This window comes from Glandiceps talaboti, chromosome 2 (genome assembly GCF_964340395.1).
Source record: "Glandiceps talaboti chromosome 2, keGlaTala1.1, whole genome shotgun sequence".
NCBI classification, from domain to species: Eukaryota; Metazoa; Hemichordata; class Enteropneusta; family Spengelidae; genus Glandiceps; species Glandiceps talaboti.
In genome coordinates this window covers 2,286,721-2,302,306 of record NC_135550.1, presented here as the reverse complement: position 1 = coordinate 2,302,306, position 15,586 = coordinate 2,286,721, and the positions used below count along the sequence as shown (strand labels likewise).

The 15,586-nt window shown below is 36.5% G+C and overlaps 1 protein-coding gene across 1 annotated transcript in view; it reads right to left on the bottom strand.

Annotated features, from left to right (window-relative positions):
• The window catches only part of LOC144453510 (kinetochore-associated protein 1-like), a 158,937-nt gene that overhangs the window by 72,895 nt on the left and 70,456 nt on the right, over positions 1–15,586 (bottom strand). The window contains exons 21-24 of the mRNA XM_078144822.1: positions 7,566–7,682; positions 5,964–6,070; positions 4,398–4,578; positions 3,444–3,539 (exon numbers count right to left, since the gene is read on the bottom strand). Coding sequence (XP_078000948.1) covers positions 3,444–3,539; positions 4,398–4,578; positions 5,964–6,070; positions 7,566–7,682 — 501 coding nt within the window. The remainder of the gene's footprint in view (positions 1–3,443; positions 3,540–4,397; positions 4,579–5,963; positions 6,071–7,565; positions 7,683–15,586) is intronic.

Genomic DNA, 15,586 nt, shown 5'->3' with positions numbered 1-15,586 from the left:
TTCGGCGTGCGTCACAGACTTCAACTATAGCACGTAGTCATTTCGTCGGAACCACGTTTCGTACTCCGCAGTTGACAACGGCATGACACCACACAGTCGAAACTTCGAAGATTTCAGGAAGTAGAAACATTTAGTTCGGCGTGTGTCACAGACTTCATACTGCAGATTTAATGGCAGTGACATTTGTAACATTGCATGACAAAGAAATAATATAAAGGAAAACTGAATTTCTTGGTGTGTGTGTGTGTGGGGGGGGGGGTTAGTGTGCCTAGATGCGAGAGCGAAGATTTTTCTTGATCGTTGAACACGAAAATAAAGTCTGGGTGTAAGTTTATATCATGTTCACTATATTTCTATTGAATAGATTCACTTCTTTCAGTATTATCAGATCGTTTATAGATGACAAAAAATATTGCTATCGAAACGTAAGTGCGAAAACATATTCGTGTGAACAATTTTAATTTCAGCCCTTCATTGCTGTAAATATTTTGATAGAAATCTATAAATAACCCGTCACTACTGTTTTGTAAATTCCATGTACTTGGTACTGCCAACTTCTTGACTGAAAACAACGACAATAAATAATCCATGACTTCGCCAGATCTCAAGTAAACCATCACATTACTGTTAACTGAATTTTTTTGCATTCCTAGACAATCACCAACTTCAATATCGTCCCTTATGTAATTCCTGGTCGCTCAGAAATTATACTCCAATGTGGGATAAAGATTTCAGTGATTTTCAAATTTATTTCAAGACGTTATGATTGATATATCTTTCCCGCTCTAAAATAGACATGGTATAAGAAATACTGAGTGGCTAGTCCTTGTTTACAGAGTAGATTGCAGATTCTGAAGTACAGTCCCGCCCACAGGCACTAGTTTCCCGAGATATGTATCAGAATGTTTCTATCATAATACAATACAGTGTCGATAATATCGATGGTATTGACGTGTGTTAGCCAATTGTATATGAAAGGGGTAAAATAATAACACTTGTTTCTGTGATCGCGCAAGTCCATCCAAGGTATTGACAAGGCATGTTTGTAACAGAACACACAACCCCCGGGACACAACCGTACGTACGGCAACGTGAAGTTTCAACCGGCCGTTTTACCCGGCAAACATTTAACAAACTTCAGATAAATCGTGTCGTTGTTACAATCGGCCAAAGATAAGTTTTGGAGTCGATCGTGCGCCACACGACCATGTACACAGACTACTGACATGGTGCATGTATGTGACATTTATCGACCACGTTATATCAAGCCGTTGGAGGCGCTTCGTTGTTTACAGTCCCGCACTTCGTTGTTTTCTGGCGAAGTGCTAGATCTAGCACTTTGGCGAAAACTGGCGAAGTGCTAGATCTAGCACTTTGTCAAAAAGTGGCGAAGTGCTAGATCTAGCACTTTGCCCCGCAACTGTTCAATTTTGGACCATTTAGCTACCTCTATGTGTGTGTGTTAAAGAAAGGACTGAGGATATTTGATTGGAGTAAGTTTGTTATAATAATATGTGTAGTTATGACTGTGTATTTGGCAAGTGATGTTGAAAGTGAGTGTGGGTTGACATAAACAGTATTGGCTAGATATAAATTGTGACAATATACTCTGAGTATTTTGGTAGGTGTGTATGGCCTGAAGTAATGTAATGGTAAATGTACGGGAATGTTTTCCTCTAGCCTGACACTACAATGTCAAGTTGTTGAGTCTGTGCAGTATTTTGCTGGCTTCCAGTTTAAAAAGGACTGTCACAACAATAATGTCATGGCAATTATGCCAATTAAAAAGATACAGCCACTCAACACCAAAAAGGGATTATTTTTTATCTGTATGTGTAGATCCTGGACAATTTCAACTATGTCAGCATTGTCTTAAAGATTGCAACACAGAAAATCAAACACACTTCACAGACTTTACATGTCTGTATGAATCATACTATGATAATTTAATATCTGAACTTAACTCAAAGGTCATCTAAAAACAAATATTGTATCTGATATTGAGCAGGCAGACAGTTGAAATCACATGGCTTGTGCTTGCCACAGAATTACAAAATGTACTTCAACAAATTTTGTCCTCTGACCTTGGACACTGAGGTCAAGGTCAAAGTCTCATTACAAAGGTCATTACTGATAAAATGGAGGTAGACACTTGAATGTTACCTCCATCTATTAAGGTTCAAGAGTTAATGAGTAAAATATGAATACTTATGACAAATATGGCCGCCATTTGACTGTTATTGTATAGGTTGTGAAACGAAGTGACATGCATATGCAGGCTATAGTATCTGCCAGGTTTGGTTGGAATTAGTTTATGCATATCAGAGATATACCAGTATATGGGTGAAGACATTTGAATGAGGTCTCTATGTGTTAAAGTTCAAGAGTTATTGGGCAATTAAAGTGTGATTATTTACGACAAATATAGCCGCTATTTTGCTATTATTATTGGTTTTGAAAACAAAGTGATATGTATATGCCGACTATAGCATCTGACATTTGTACAAGGTTTTGTTGAAATCAGTCCATGCATATCAGAGATATCCATAATTTATACAATTGGACAATAATATGGCTATTTGAACTGAAGGTCAAGGTCAAGGTCAAAGTTCAATGTGTCATTAGAAAGCTTGTCATTGATTATATGGGTGAATACACTTGAATGAGGTCTCTATGTGTTAAACTTCAAGAGTTATTGGGCAAAGTGTGATTATTTACGACAAATATGGCCAGCATTTCACTTTTGTCGCAATGGTTGTAAAACCAAGTGATGTGCGTATAACCTCTATAACATCTGACATTTGTACCAGGTTTGGTTGAATTGGCGCATGCATATTGGAGATACAGGTGGATATGGACAGATGGATGGAAGGACAGACAGACAGATGGATGGATGTACAGGCGAACGGAGCCCAACGTAGAAGCCCCCATCAGGGCTAATAAATCATAAATGAATGAATGGTTTATATCTGTGCTATTGTAGCAATAATTCAAACTAGTTCAAGTGGCCCATAATTGAGGCCTGTTTCAGTTTGCAAAATGCACAATATGGTAAACATTTATTTTGGAGCATTAAAATATGGTAGAACAGCACTTTAGGATATGTCTGTCAGTCATACTTTAATTTGGTGGACAATGCAAGGGGAGAAGTAGACACTGGTTGGCCCACCATATTCAGACACCTTTCACAACAGAAATATGACAACTCAAAAACTATACTAAGTAATGGGTCTACTTTTGTGTGTATACAATATATCCAATACAACATTCAACTATAGTAAACATTAAAATTTACTATTAAAGCAAATGTAAGTCACAAGTTAACATAATTTTGTTTAATATGAGTTCTGCCAGTTACTACATATGATTCAACTTGATTTACATGGCCCAGTGGGATTCACCAATCATCCCCCCCCCCCACACACACACACAAGCAATCCTACCTGATCTACAGTTTTCACTTCTTCTTCTGATAATGGACAGTCATTCTTTATAACACCAAGTAGGAAATCAATTCTTTCATAGTCATAGAAATTAACCTATAAATAGAGAGATTAATCAGAGCTTACAATAACGAGACGACAAATAGCTCCTCATCTGCATCGCATTCTTGTTATGGCAAAAGTGATTATATAAGCAACACTTCTGAGAGATGTGATCTTGCTAACTATTTTCAACTGACAAATTTGGCAAATTTAGTATGAACTCATTTCTCTATCATTGATCCCTCTTCCAACGAAAACAATTTGAAAGTATAATCAAACAGAGGAATAAACATGAAAAGGCACATGCAATTGGTAGTCCCACAGCCTAGCCTGGACATCCAATTTGTGCCCGCTTTTTTCAAAGATATTGTAAGAAAGTTGATAGAATGTAACAGTTGCAATTTTGTGTGTACTAAAAACATTATCGGTTTTGAAACTGAACCCACCTGTGAAATCTAGGAAAATGTGACTAGCTTACAGGTTACAGGTTGCAAGCTAAAAGCACTGTCTACATCATTAACAATGGAGATGGACACAGCACAATGTTTTTTTTAGATGCTCCTACCATATCTATTTCAAATATAGATTTTTAGTATATCCTGATATAGTTCTTTACAAAGCAGGTAAAGTAGATTTTAAACAAAATCTTGGTCAAATTTGATGGTAAACAAGGGGGCATTATTACGCTAAAATATTCACTTACAGTTTTCACTTTACATGTATCTTAATACATACCTGTTTCCAGACATTCCATATGGAATATAATTTTCATTTTACATGCACCTCAACACATACCTGTTTCCAGACATTCCATACAGAATAGTTTTCACTTTACATGTATCTTAACACATCCCTATGGAATACAAATCACATCCTTTATGTAAGTCAATACTTAAAAATATTTGTTCTTACCTGATCAAGTATTAAATTCAGTTTCAGTTGTAATGCCTCTTTATTGCTGACATGATTTAGTACATATATAACTAATCCCTTGTCTAATGCTGGTGGTTCATTTTTAGCTGTACTTCTAGGAGGTAATAGAAGTGTCTCTACGTACAACAGCAGGGCACTCTCTTCATGCAGGTTGAATGCTCTGTAAACATAGATGTCATATTCTAGTTATTGGATAAAACAAAAGAAGAGGTAGTTTTGGCCACATAGGGTGCTATTTGACAGCAGATTTTTGCTGGAAGCATAGGCCATATTTGTTCAGTAGTTTAGCATACTTTGAAAATCCTCCTTTCCCAACAATTCATAGTGTATGACAGTGATAACTCAAGTACTGTTCTGTTTTGGATTGTGTTTATGAACTCATGAAGTTTGTGTAAATTGATTCTCCAGGCTGTTTTTTGTACTGCCATGTATTTGACAAACTTCATGAAAAGTTAAAAGTTATTTTCCCTAATCTAGAGTGACTTTTTACATGATCTGTTTGTCAAAACCTTAGAAAAGTGAGAAACTGGACTATGGCTCATTACACTACTAAGTGATTGGTTTGAAAGCAAACAATAAATTGTGTAGCTACTAGAATTCATTTCCAATAGACAAACTTTTACAGCGTGTCCTTCTGGATACTGAAATAAACACCACATACATCAACTGAAGTGAACGCCATGTACATCAACTGAAGTGAGCACCATGTACATCAACTGAAGTGAGCACCACATACATCAACTGAAGTGAACACCACATACATCAACTGAACACCACATCCATCAACTGAACACAACGTACATCAACTGAAGTGAACGCAATGTACATCAACTGAAGTGAACACCACGTACATCAACTGAAGTGAACACCACATACATCAACTGAAGTGAACACCACGTACATCAACTGAAGTGAACACCATGTACATCAACTGAAGTGAACACCATGTACATCAACTGAAATGAACACCACATACAACAACTGAAGTGAACACCACGTACATCAACTGAACACCACATACATCAACTTAACACCACATACATCAACTGAAGTGAACACCACATACATCAACTGACACGAACACCACATACATCAACTGAAGTGAACACCACATACATCATCAAGTGTTCTTTCTCACCAGATATGTCTACACTTCTCTTAATTACTAAAAATCCTTGGGACTTTTGTGTCTTAAAGTTTTGAGAAATTGTTTGCAATATCTCAGTTATAGAGACTGGGGACCAATTTTGCAACTCAGGATAGATGAATCCAAATCAATATTTTGTATACATCTTTCAAATTTGATTATCTTTATTTTTATTAATATGAGCAAAAATCACATACATTAAATCTAGTTGAAATAATACTGTACAGTAGCACAAATCAAAAGTAATTTGTCTACACAGATGTTGGCAACAATGTTTTAACAAAAGGTATAAATATGTCTTACTGTTTTTTGAAACCTGTCAGTTTATGGCTAACATTTCAGACCACTAAAAGGGTGTTTTACACCATGAGTGTACATTACCACGTATTCCAATGTACCTGCAGTAATCCTTGAACATTTCAACATCACCATGTTGTATTATTTGGGGTAACAGGTTCTGATAATCTTGTGTTTGGTCACTACTAAACGCATCTCTGAATGTGATCTGCAGACAACACATACAATGTACAAAATTTGAAAAAACACAGTTGTCAGGTATAGAGTAGAGTAGTAAGACCTTTTAAAAGGTAAATGAAATTCACAATATACTTTCAGCACTTTTGGTTTGGGAGTCATTTTATGATTTGACTTCACATAATTTTGAGAGATTGCATAGAAACACCAAATTGAAACTCTTTCACCTCCATTGTTCTCATAGTAGTCCACTGGTGCATCAAGTAGTAGATGAACAATGAATATTTATGCTTATTACCTTCTGATAAATAGTCGTCAATATTCATTGTTCATTGTTATAAAAGGCCAAGTTGTTATTGCAGTAAAATAGGGCATATTAAGGCAAAGTGTTTCAAGTTGAAGAAAGATGAAAATCAGAAGATATCCAGTAAACCGGTAGCCCTAGTTAATACTAAGAGTAGAAGTAATGTCTCTATTAATAGCCATGTTGGTAGAAGAGAATCCAGTCTTAGACTAGACACTAGTATCGGAAATGTCAATAATGTTGATAGGGTAAAACCTGTATCAGAGAGTTACAAGAAGCTCATCTCTAAGGGTCAGGGGTTAGGTCACTGACAGGTCATGATGAGGTCAAGTCAGTAGTTATTCTTAGGGATACTGGAGCAGCCCAATCATTGATGTTAAATGATGTGCTACCCCCTAATTCATATAATAAAGCCAATGCCACCATTTTAATACAGGGCATTGATGGTAATCATATCCCAGTTCCACTATTTGAGGTCAACTTAAGGTCAGCGTTAGTTACAGGTAATGTTCAGGTAACTTACAGGTAACTTGATACATGGGTCTGCCAACTTTCCGGCATGGGACTGAAATTTGCTAAGGAAGTTGGTAACTTGATACATGGGTCTGCCAACTTTCCGGCATGGGACTGAAATTTGCTAAGGAAGTTGGTAACTTGATACATGGGCCCAACAACTTTCAGGCATGGGTCTGAAAGTTGCTAAATAAGTGAGATGGTAACTTGATCTATGGGCCCAACAACTTTCCGGCCTGAGACTGAAATCTGCTAAAGTTGGTAATTTGTAAGCAAGTTGGTTACTTCATATATGTGCCCGCCATGTTCCACCTATGGACATGTACATGGGCACCTAATTACCATTATCTAATTAGTATAATCTTCTTGTACCCCTATATTCTTGTGGGCTACACAGCCTACCTACCAAAATTTATTCATAGAAAAAAACTGGTACATTTTTGTACTGTACTATGTACCCCTGAACTTGTGTACTTACCTGAAGTTATTCTAGCTAGATTGTGACCCCTGGTACAGTACCACTGAACTAAAATTGTGTACTTAACTGCTAGTTTGTGACCCCCGATACTGTACCACTGAACTTGTGTACTTACCTGAAGCTATTCTACTTTGTGACCCCATGTACTATACCACTGAACTTGTGTACTTACCTGAAGCTATTCTACTTTACGTGACCCCTGGTACTGTACCACTGAACTTGTGTACTTACCTGAAGCTGTTCTAGTTTGTGACCCCATGTAGCTTTAGTACCAAGTTTTGCAAATGATGCAAGTAATTCAGGGTCCTGGTAGTACTGTGCCAGCTTCTTACCAACTTTGCTGATAGCCTAAACACAGAGATGTGATATTAAAATCTTCCCTTAGTCTTGTTATTCTCATTTTTGTGCAGACAAAATAACTTTAAATTGATCTATTAATGTAACATTGTTAAGTGTTTAATCACAAGCAAAGAGAGAAGATCAATTTCAGATTCTAATAAACAATACACACATGCACACACTGACACCAAGGTCAAATCCAGGACCTAACAGATACCCACACACAGAGATATTAAGATCAATTTCAGAAACTAACAGATACCCACACACACAGACATTAAGATCAATTTCAGAATCTAACAGTAATACACACACACAGACATTATGATCAATTTCAGAATCTAACAGTAATACACACACACAGACATTAAGATCAATTTCAGAAACTAACAGATACCCACACACACAGACATTAAGATCAATTTCAGAATCTAACAGATACCCACACACACAGACATTAAGATCAATTTCAGAATCTAACAGTAATACACACACACAGACATTATGATCAATTTCAGAATCTAACAGATACCCACACACAGAGACAGTAAATGTCTCTGTGTGTGTATTACTGTTAGATTCTGAAATTGATCTTAATGTCTCTGTGTGTGTGGGTATCTGTTAGATTCTGAAATTGATCTTAATGTCTCTGTGTGTGGGTATCTGTTAGTTTCTGAAATTGATCTTAATGTCTGTGTGTATTGCTGACACACACATTGACATTAAGATCAATTTCAGAAACTAACAGATACCAACACACAGAGACATTAAAATCAATTTCAGAAACTAACAGATACCCACACACACAGACATTAAGATCAATTTCAGAAACTAACAGATACCCACACACACAGACATTAAGATCAATTTCAGAATCTAACAGTAATACACACACACACATTGACATTAAGATCAATTTCAGAATCTAACAGTAATACACAGATACCCAAACACACAGACATTAAGATCAATTTCAGAAACTAACAGATACCCCCACACACAGACATTAAGATCAATTTCAGAATCTAACAGATACCCACACACACAGACATTAAGATCAATTTCAGAAACTAACAGATACCCACACACAGAGACATTAAGATCAATTTCAGAATCTAACAGATACCCACACACAGACAGTAAGATCAATTTCAGAATCTAACAGTAATACACACACACAGACATTATGATCAATTTCAGAATCTAACAGATACCCACACACAGAGACAGTAAATGTCTCTGTGTGTGTATTACTGTTAGATTCTGAAATTGATCTTAATGTCTCTGTGTGTGTGGGTATCTGTTAGATTCTGAAATTGATCTTAATGTCTCTGTGTGTGGGTATCTGTTAGTTTCTGAAATTGATCTTAATGTCTGTGTGTATTGCTGACACACACATTGACATTAAGATCAATTTCAGAAACTAACAGATACCAACACACAGAGACATTAAAATCAATTTCAGAAACTAACAGATACCCACACACACAGACATTAAGATCAATTTCAGAAACTAACAGATACCCACACACACAGACATTAAGATCAATTTCAGAATCTAACAGTAATACACACACACACATTGACATTAAGATCAATTTCAGAATCTAACAGTAATACACAGATACCCAAACACACAGACATTAAGATCAATTTCAGAAACTAACAGCTACCCCCACACACAGACATTAAGATCAATTTCAGAATCTAACAGATACCCACACACACAGACATTAAGATCAATTTCAGAAACTAACAGATACCCACACACAGAGACATTAAGATCAATTTCAGAATCTAACAGATACCCACACACAGACAGTAAGATCAATTTCAGAATCTAACAGTAATACACACACACAGACATTATGATCAATTTCAGAATCTAACAGATACCCACACACAGAGACAGTAAATGTCTCTGTGTGTGTATTACTGTTAGATTCTGAAATTGATCTTAATGTCTCTGTGTGTGTGGGTATCTGTTAGATTCTGAAATTGATCTTAATGTCTCTGTGTGTGGGTATCTGTTAGTTTCTGAAATTGATCTTAATGTCTGTGTGTATTGCTGACACACACATTGACATTAAGATCAATTTCAGAAACTAACAGATACCAACACACAGAGACATTAAAATCAATTTCAGAAACTAACAGATACCCACACACACAGACATTAAGATCAATTTCAGAAACTAACAGATACCCACACACACAGACATTAAGATCAATTTCAGAATCTAACAGTAATACACACACACATTGACATTAAGATCAATTTCAGAATCTAACAGTAATACACAGATACCCAAACACACAGACATTAAGATCAATTTCAGAAACTAACAGATACCCCCACACACAGACATTAAGATCAATTTCAGAATCTAACAGATACCCACACACACAGACATTAAGATCAATTTCAGAAACTAACAGATACCCACACACAGAGACATTAAGATCAATTTCAGAATCTAACAGATACCCACACACAGACAGTAAGATCAATTTCAGAATCTAACAGTAATACACACACACAGACATTATGATCAATTTCAGAATCTAACAGTAATACACACACACAGAGACATTAAGATCAATTTCAGAATCTAACAGATACCCACACACACAGACATTAAGATCAATTTCAGAATCTAACAGTAATACACACACAGAGACATTAAGATCAATTTCAGAATCTAACAGTAATGCACACACACACACACACACACATTGACATTAAGATCAATTTCAGAATCTAACGGTAATACACATACACACACACATTGACATTAAGATCAATTTCAGAATCTAACAGTAATACACACTCAGATACCCACACACACAGACATTAAGATCAATTTCAGAAACTAACAGATACCCCCACACACAGACATTAAGATCAATTTCAGAATCTAACAGATACCCACACACACAGACATTAAGATCAATTTCAGAAACTAACAGTAATACACACACACACAGACATTATGATCAATTTCAGAATCTAACAGTAATACACACACAGAGACATTAAGATCAATTTCAGAATTAAACTAACAGATACCCACACAGAGACATTAAGATCAATTTCAGAAACTAACAGATACCCACACACACAGATATTAAGATCAATTTCAGAAACTAACAGATACCAACACACACAGACATTAAGATCAATTTCAGAAACTAACAGATACCCACACACACAGACATTAAGATCAATTTCAGAAACTAACAGATACCCACACACACAGACATTAAGATCAATTTCAGAATCTAACAGTAATACACACACACACATTGACATTAAGATCAATTTCAGAATCTAACAGTAATACACAGATACCCACACACACAGACATTAAGATCAATTTCAGAAACTAACAGATACCCCCACACACAGACATTAAGATCAATTTCAGAATCTAACAGATACCCACACACACAGACATTAAGATCAATTTCAGAAACTAACAGATACCCACACACACAGACATTAAGATCAATTTCAGAAACTAACAGATACCCACACAGAGACAGTAAGATCAATTTCAGAATCTAACAGTAATACACACACACAGACATTATGATCAATTTCAGAATCTAACAGTAATACACACACACAGAGACATTAAGATCAATTTCAGAATTAAACTAACAGATACCCACACACAGACATTAAGATCAATTTCAGAAACTAACAGATACCCACACACAGAGACATTAAGATCAATTTCAGAAACTAACAGATACCCCCACACACAGACATTAAGATCAATTTCAGAATCTAACAGTAATACATTTGACATTAAGATCAATTTCAGAATCTAACAGTAATGCACACACACATTGACATTAAGATCAATTTCAGAATCTAACAGTAATACACAGATACTCACACACACAGACATTAAGATCAATTTCAGAATCTAACAGTAATACACACACACATTGACATTAAGATAAATTTCAGAATCTAACAGTAATGCACACACACATTGACATTAAGATCAATTTCAGAATCTAACAGTAATACACACACACACACATTGACATTAAGATCAATTTCAGAATCTAACAGTAATACACAGATACCCACACACACAGACATTAAGATCAATTTCAGAATCTAACAGTAATACACACACACATTGACATTAAGATCAATTTCAGAATCTAACACTAATACACACACACATTGACATTAAGATCAATTTCAGAATCTAACAGTAATGCACACACACATTGACATTAAGATCAATTTCAGAATCTAACAGTAATACACACACAGACATTAAGATCAATTTTAGAATCTAACAGTAATACACACACACATTGACATTAAGATCAATTTCAGAATCTAACAGTAATGCACACACACATTGACATTAAGATCAATTTCAGAATCTAACAGTAATACACAGATACTCACACACACAGACATTAAGATCAATTTCAGAATCTAACAGTAATGCACACACACATTGACATTAAGATCAATTTCAGAATCTAACAGTAATACACACACACACACATTGACATTAAGATCAATTTCAGAATCTAACAGTAATGCACACACACATTGACATTAAGATCAATTTCAGAATCTAACAGTAATACACACACAGACATTAAGATCAATTCCAGAATCTAACAGTAATACACACACACATTGACATTAAGATCAATTTCAGAATCTAACAGTAATGCACACACACATTGACATTAAGATCAATTTCAGAATCTAACAGTAATACACACACACACACATTGACATTAAGATCAATTTCAGAATCTAACAGTAATACACAGATACTCACACACACAGACATTAAGATCAATTTCAGAATCTAACAGTAATACACACACACATTGACATTAAGATAAATTTCAGAATCTAACAGTAATGCACACACACATTGACATTAAGATCAATTTCAGAATCTAACAGTAATACACACACACATTGACATTAAGATCAATTTCAGAATCTAACAGTAATACACAGATACCCACACACACAGACATTAAGATCAATTTCAGAATCTAACAGTAATACACACACACATTGACATTAAGATCAATTTCAGAATCTAACACTAATACACACACACATTGACATTAAGATCAATTTCAGAATCTAACAGTAATGCACACACACATTGACATTAAGATCAATTTCAGAATCTAACAGTAATACACACACAGACATTAAGATCAATTTTAGAATCTAACAGTAATACACACACACATTGACATTAAGATCAATTTCAGAATCTAACAGTAATGCACACACACATTGACATTAAGATCAATTTCAGAATCTAACAGTAATACACAGATACTCACACACACAGACATTAAGATCAATTTCAGAATCTAACAGTAATGCACACACACATTGACATTAAGATCAATTTCAGAATCTAACAGTAATACACACACACACACATTGACATTAAGATCAATTTCAGAATCTAACAGTAATGCACACACACATTGACATTAAGATCAATTTCAGAATCTAACAGTAATACACACACAGACATTAAGATCAATTCCAGAATCTAACAGTAATACACACACACACACATTGACATTAAGATCAATTTCAGAATCTAACAGTAATGCACACACACATTGACATTAAGATCAATTTCAGAATCTAACAGTAATACACACACACACACATTGACATTAAGATCAATTTCAGAATCTAACAGTAATACACAGATACTCACACACACAGACATTAAGATCAATTTCAGAATCTAACAGTAATGCACACACACATTGACATTAAGATCAATTTCAGAATCTAACAGTAATACACACACACATTGACATTTAGTAGTATAGGGGTAAGTCAGCATGTTGTCCTCTGTGATTGATATGATAGCTATCAGTAACACAGTAAAGTCTTTGACGTTAGCAAGTTTGCACTCAATCTGACTGAAGAGAATGAATGCCAGTCAGTTTGTCCTAAACCAACTAGGCCTACTATAACTCATCCCAATGTTCGTATCTAATTTGTCCCTTCATATAAATGTCCTTTTTGTCCTTTGATCGATTGTCAGGGGAGCTCACATGAAATATGAATTTTTTTTTTCAGTCAAGACATATTTTCCAGGGGATGACATACAATTTTTTTAGCATGAAGTATCATGATGCAGTTTGACTTTGAAATTTACCTGTACACGATGTACACATAAGATTTCAGTTAAAGATTGTCCATTACATATTTAATAGATTGCAGAATAAATTATGCCAGGATTTGATTTTAAAATGTCAATAAATATATGGTATGTGAAGCTTCCTTCTCCACTCTTTACAGTGATGGCCATGGGATGAGTTAGTTTGGGACGAGTTGGTTTTGGGACTAAGTGACTGGAACCCAAGAGAATTGTAATTTCTACTGAAATGAATTTCTGTATAAGACTAATACCCACCTTTTAGCTTACTTTTGGGTGTCCCTCTGCTTCCCCTTGTGTATTGCCAAATATAAATTAATGCCTCCGGCACCCTGTGGCCTGTCGTCCTAGTGGTCACATGACCTTGACTAGCCAATCCCCAGTATTCCTTGGTCCTAAACATAACCGAAGGTTACAAGGACTGGAGACTGTGGGAAGGAGGGTGGGAGCATAAAAGGTGGGTATTAGTCTTATACAGAAATTCATTTCAGTAGAAATTACAATTCTGTACAGACAAATACCCACCTTTTAGCTTACTTTTGGGTAAGCCTAGAATACGACACCTAGTTGGTGGAGGGAGTCTCCACACTGAAAGGCATAGCAACATTTTGAGCCGAACTGATAGGACCTAGAGCAGACATCCTGACTGCCTCTTGGGCCATGTCCCGCAAGTAAAAGCTAATGAATGAGTTCTGAGAGCGCCAGGTTCCTGCCTCAATGACTGACTTAATGGATACGCCAGACCAGAGTGCCCAGGAAGTAGCCACTGCACGAACTTCATGAGCAGTAACTTTAGAAAGTGCCTGTGTATCAGCTGTGGAAGAACTGTATGCTACTTTAATAGTATTAACTATCCACTTAGAAATGTCGGCCGTGGTACAATCCATTTTGTCCGATTTCCAAGGGATGAACAAGCGGGTACGATCGCCCCTAATATATTTAGTGCGATTACAGTACCACTTGAGAGCTCTGACTGGACATAAAAGACGTTCTTTTCGGTCCCTTCCCACCAGCGTGGCTAAATCCTTTATGATAATTACACCAACTAGAGAATCTCTTCCACTTTTCCCCGTAAGTAGCAAGGGTACTCGCATGCTGGGGTCTTGCGATGACCGCGGCAGTCTTGCAAGAAAAGCCCTTTGCAATGAGAGATCGTTCGACAATCTGAATGCGTGTAGATGGAACGTCTCTGGATGTGGGTGAAGGATGTTCCGTCCCTGTGACAACAGATCCTCCCTCTGGGGCAGTTTGCATGGGAGATCTATTCGGAGAGACAGTAACACTGGGAACCACGAGCGGTTCGGCCACAGTGGAGCGACTAGAGATAGTACACACTTTTCCTCTTGAATTTTTCTGAGGACTAGTGGTAGTAGGGGGAGAGGTGGGATGGCGTAAGCCTCCAGCCCCTCCCAACTGAAAGACATGGCATCCACTGCCATTGCTCTGAGATCTGGTACAGGAGATACAAAGAGATGAAGTTTGCGATTGAGAAATGTTGCGAACAGGTCGACTACAGGCTTGTTCCACCTGATGAAGATTTGATTGGCTACATTCTGTGGAATCTCCCATTCCATGGGGCGAACTTGGATGCAGCGCGAGAATGCGTCTGCAATCCCGTTGCGCTTCCCCGGAGGGTGCCGCGCCCTTAGTGTTATCTTCCTGTCTTTGCACCAGAACATTAGGTCCCAGGTGAGATAACATAGGGTCAGTGACCTG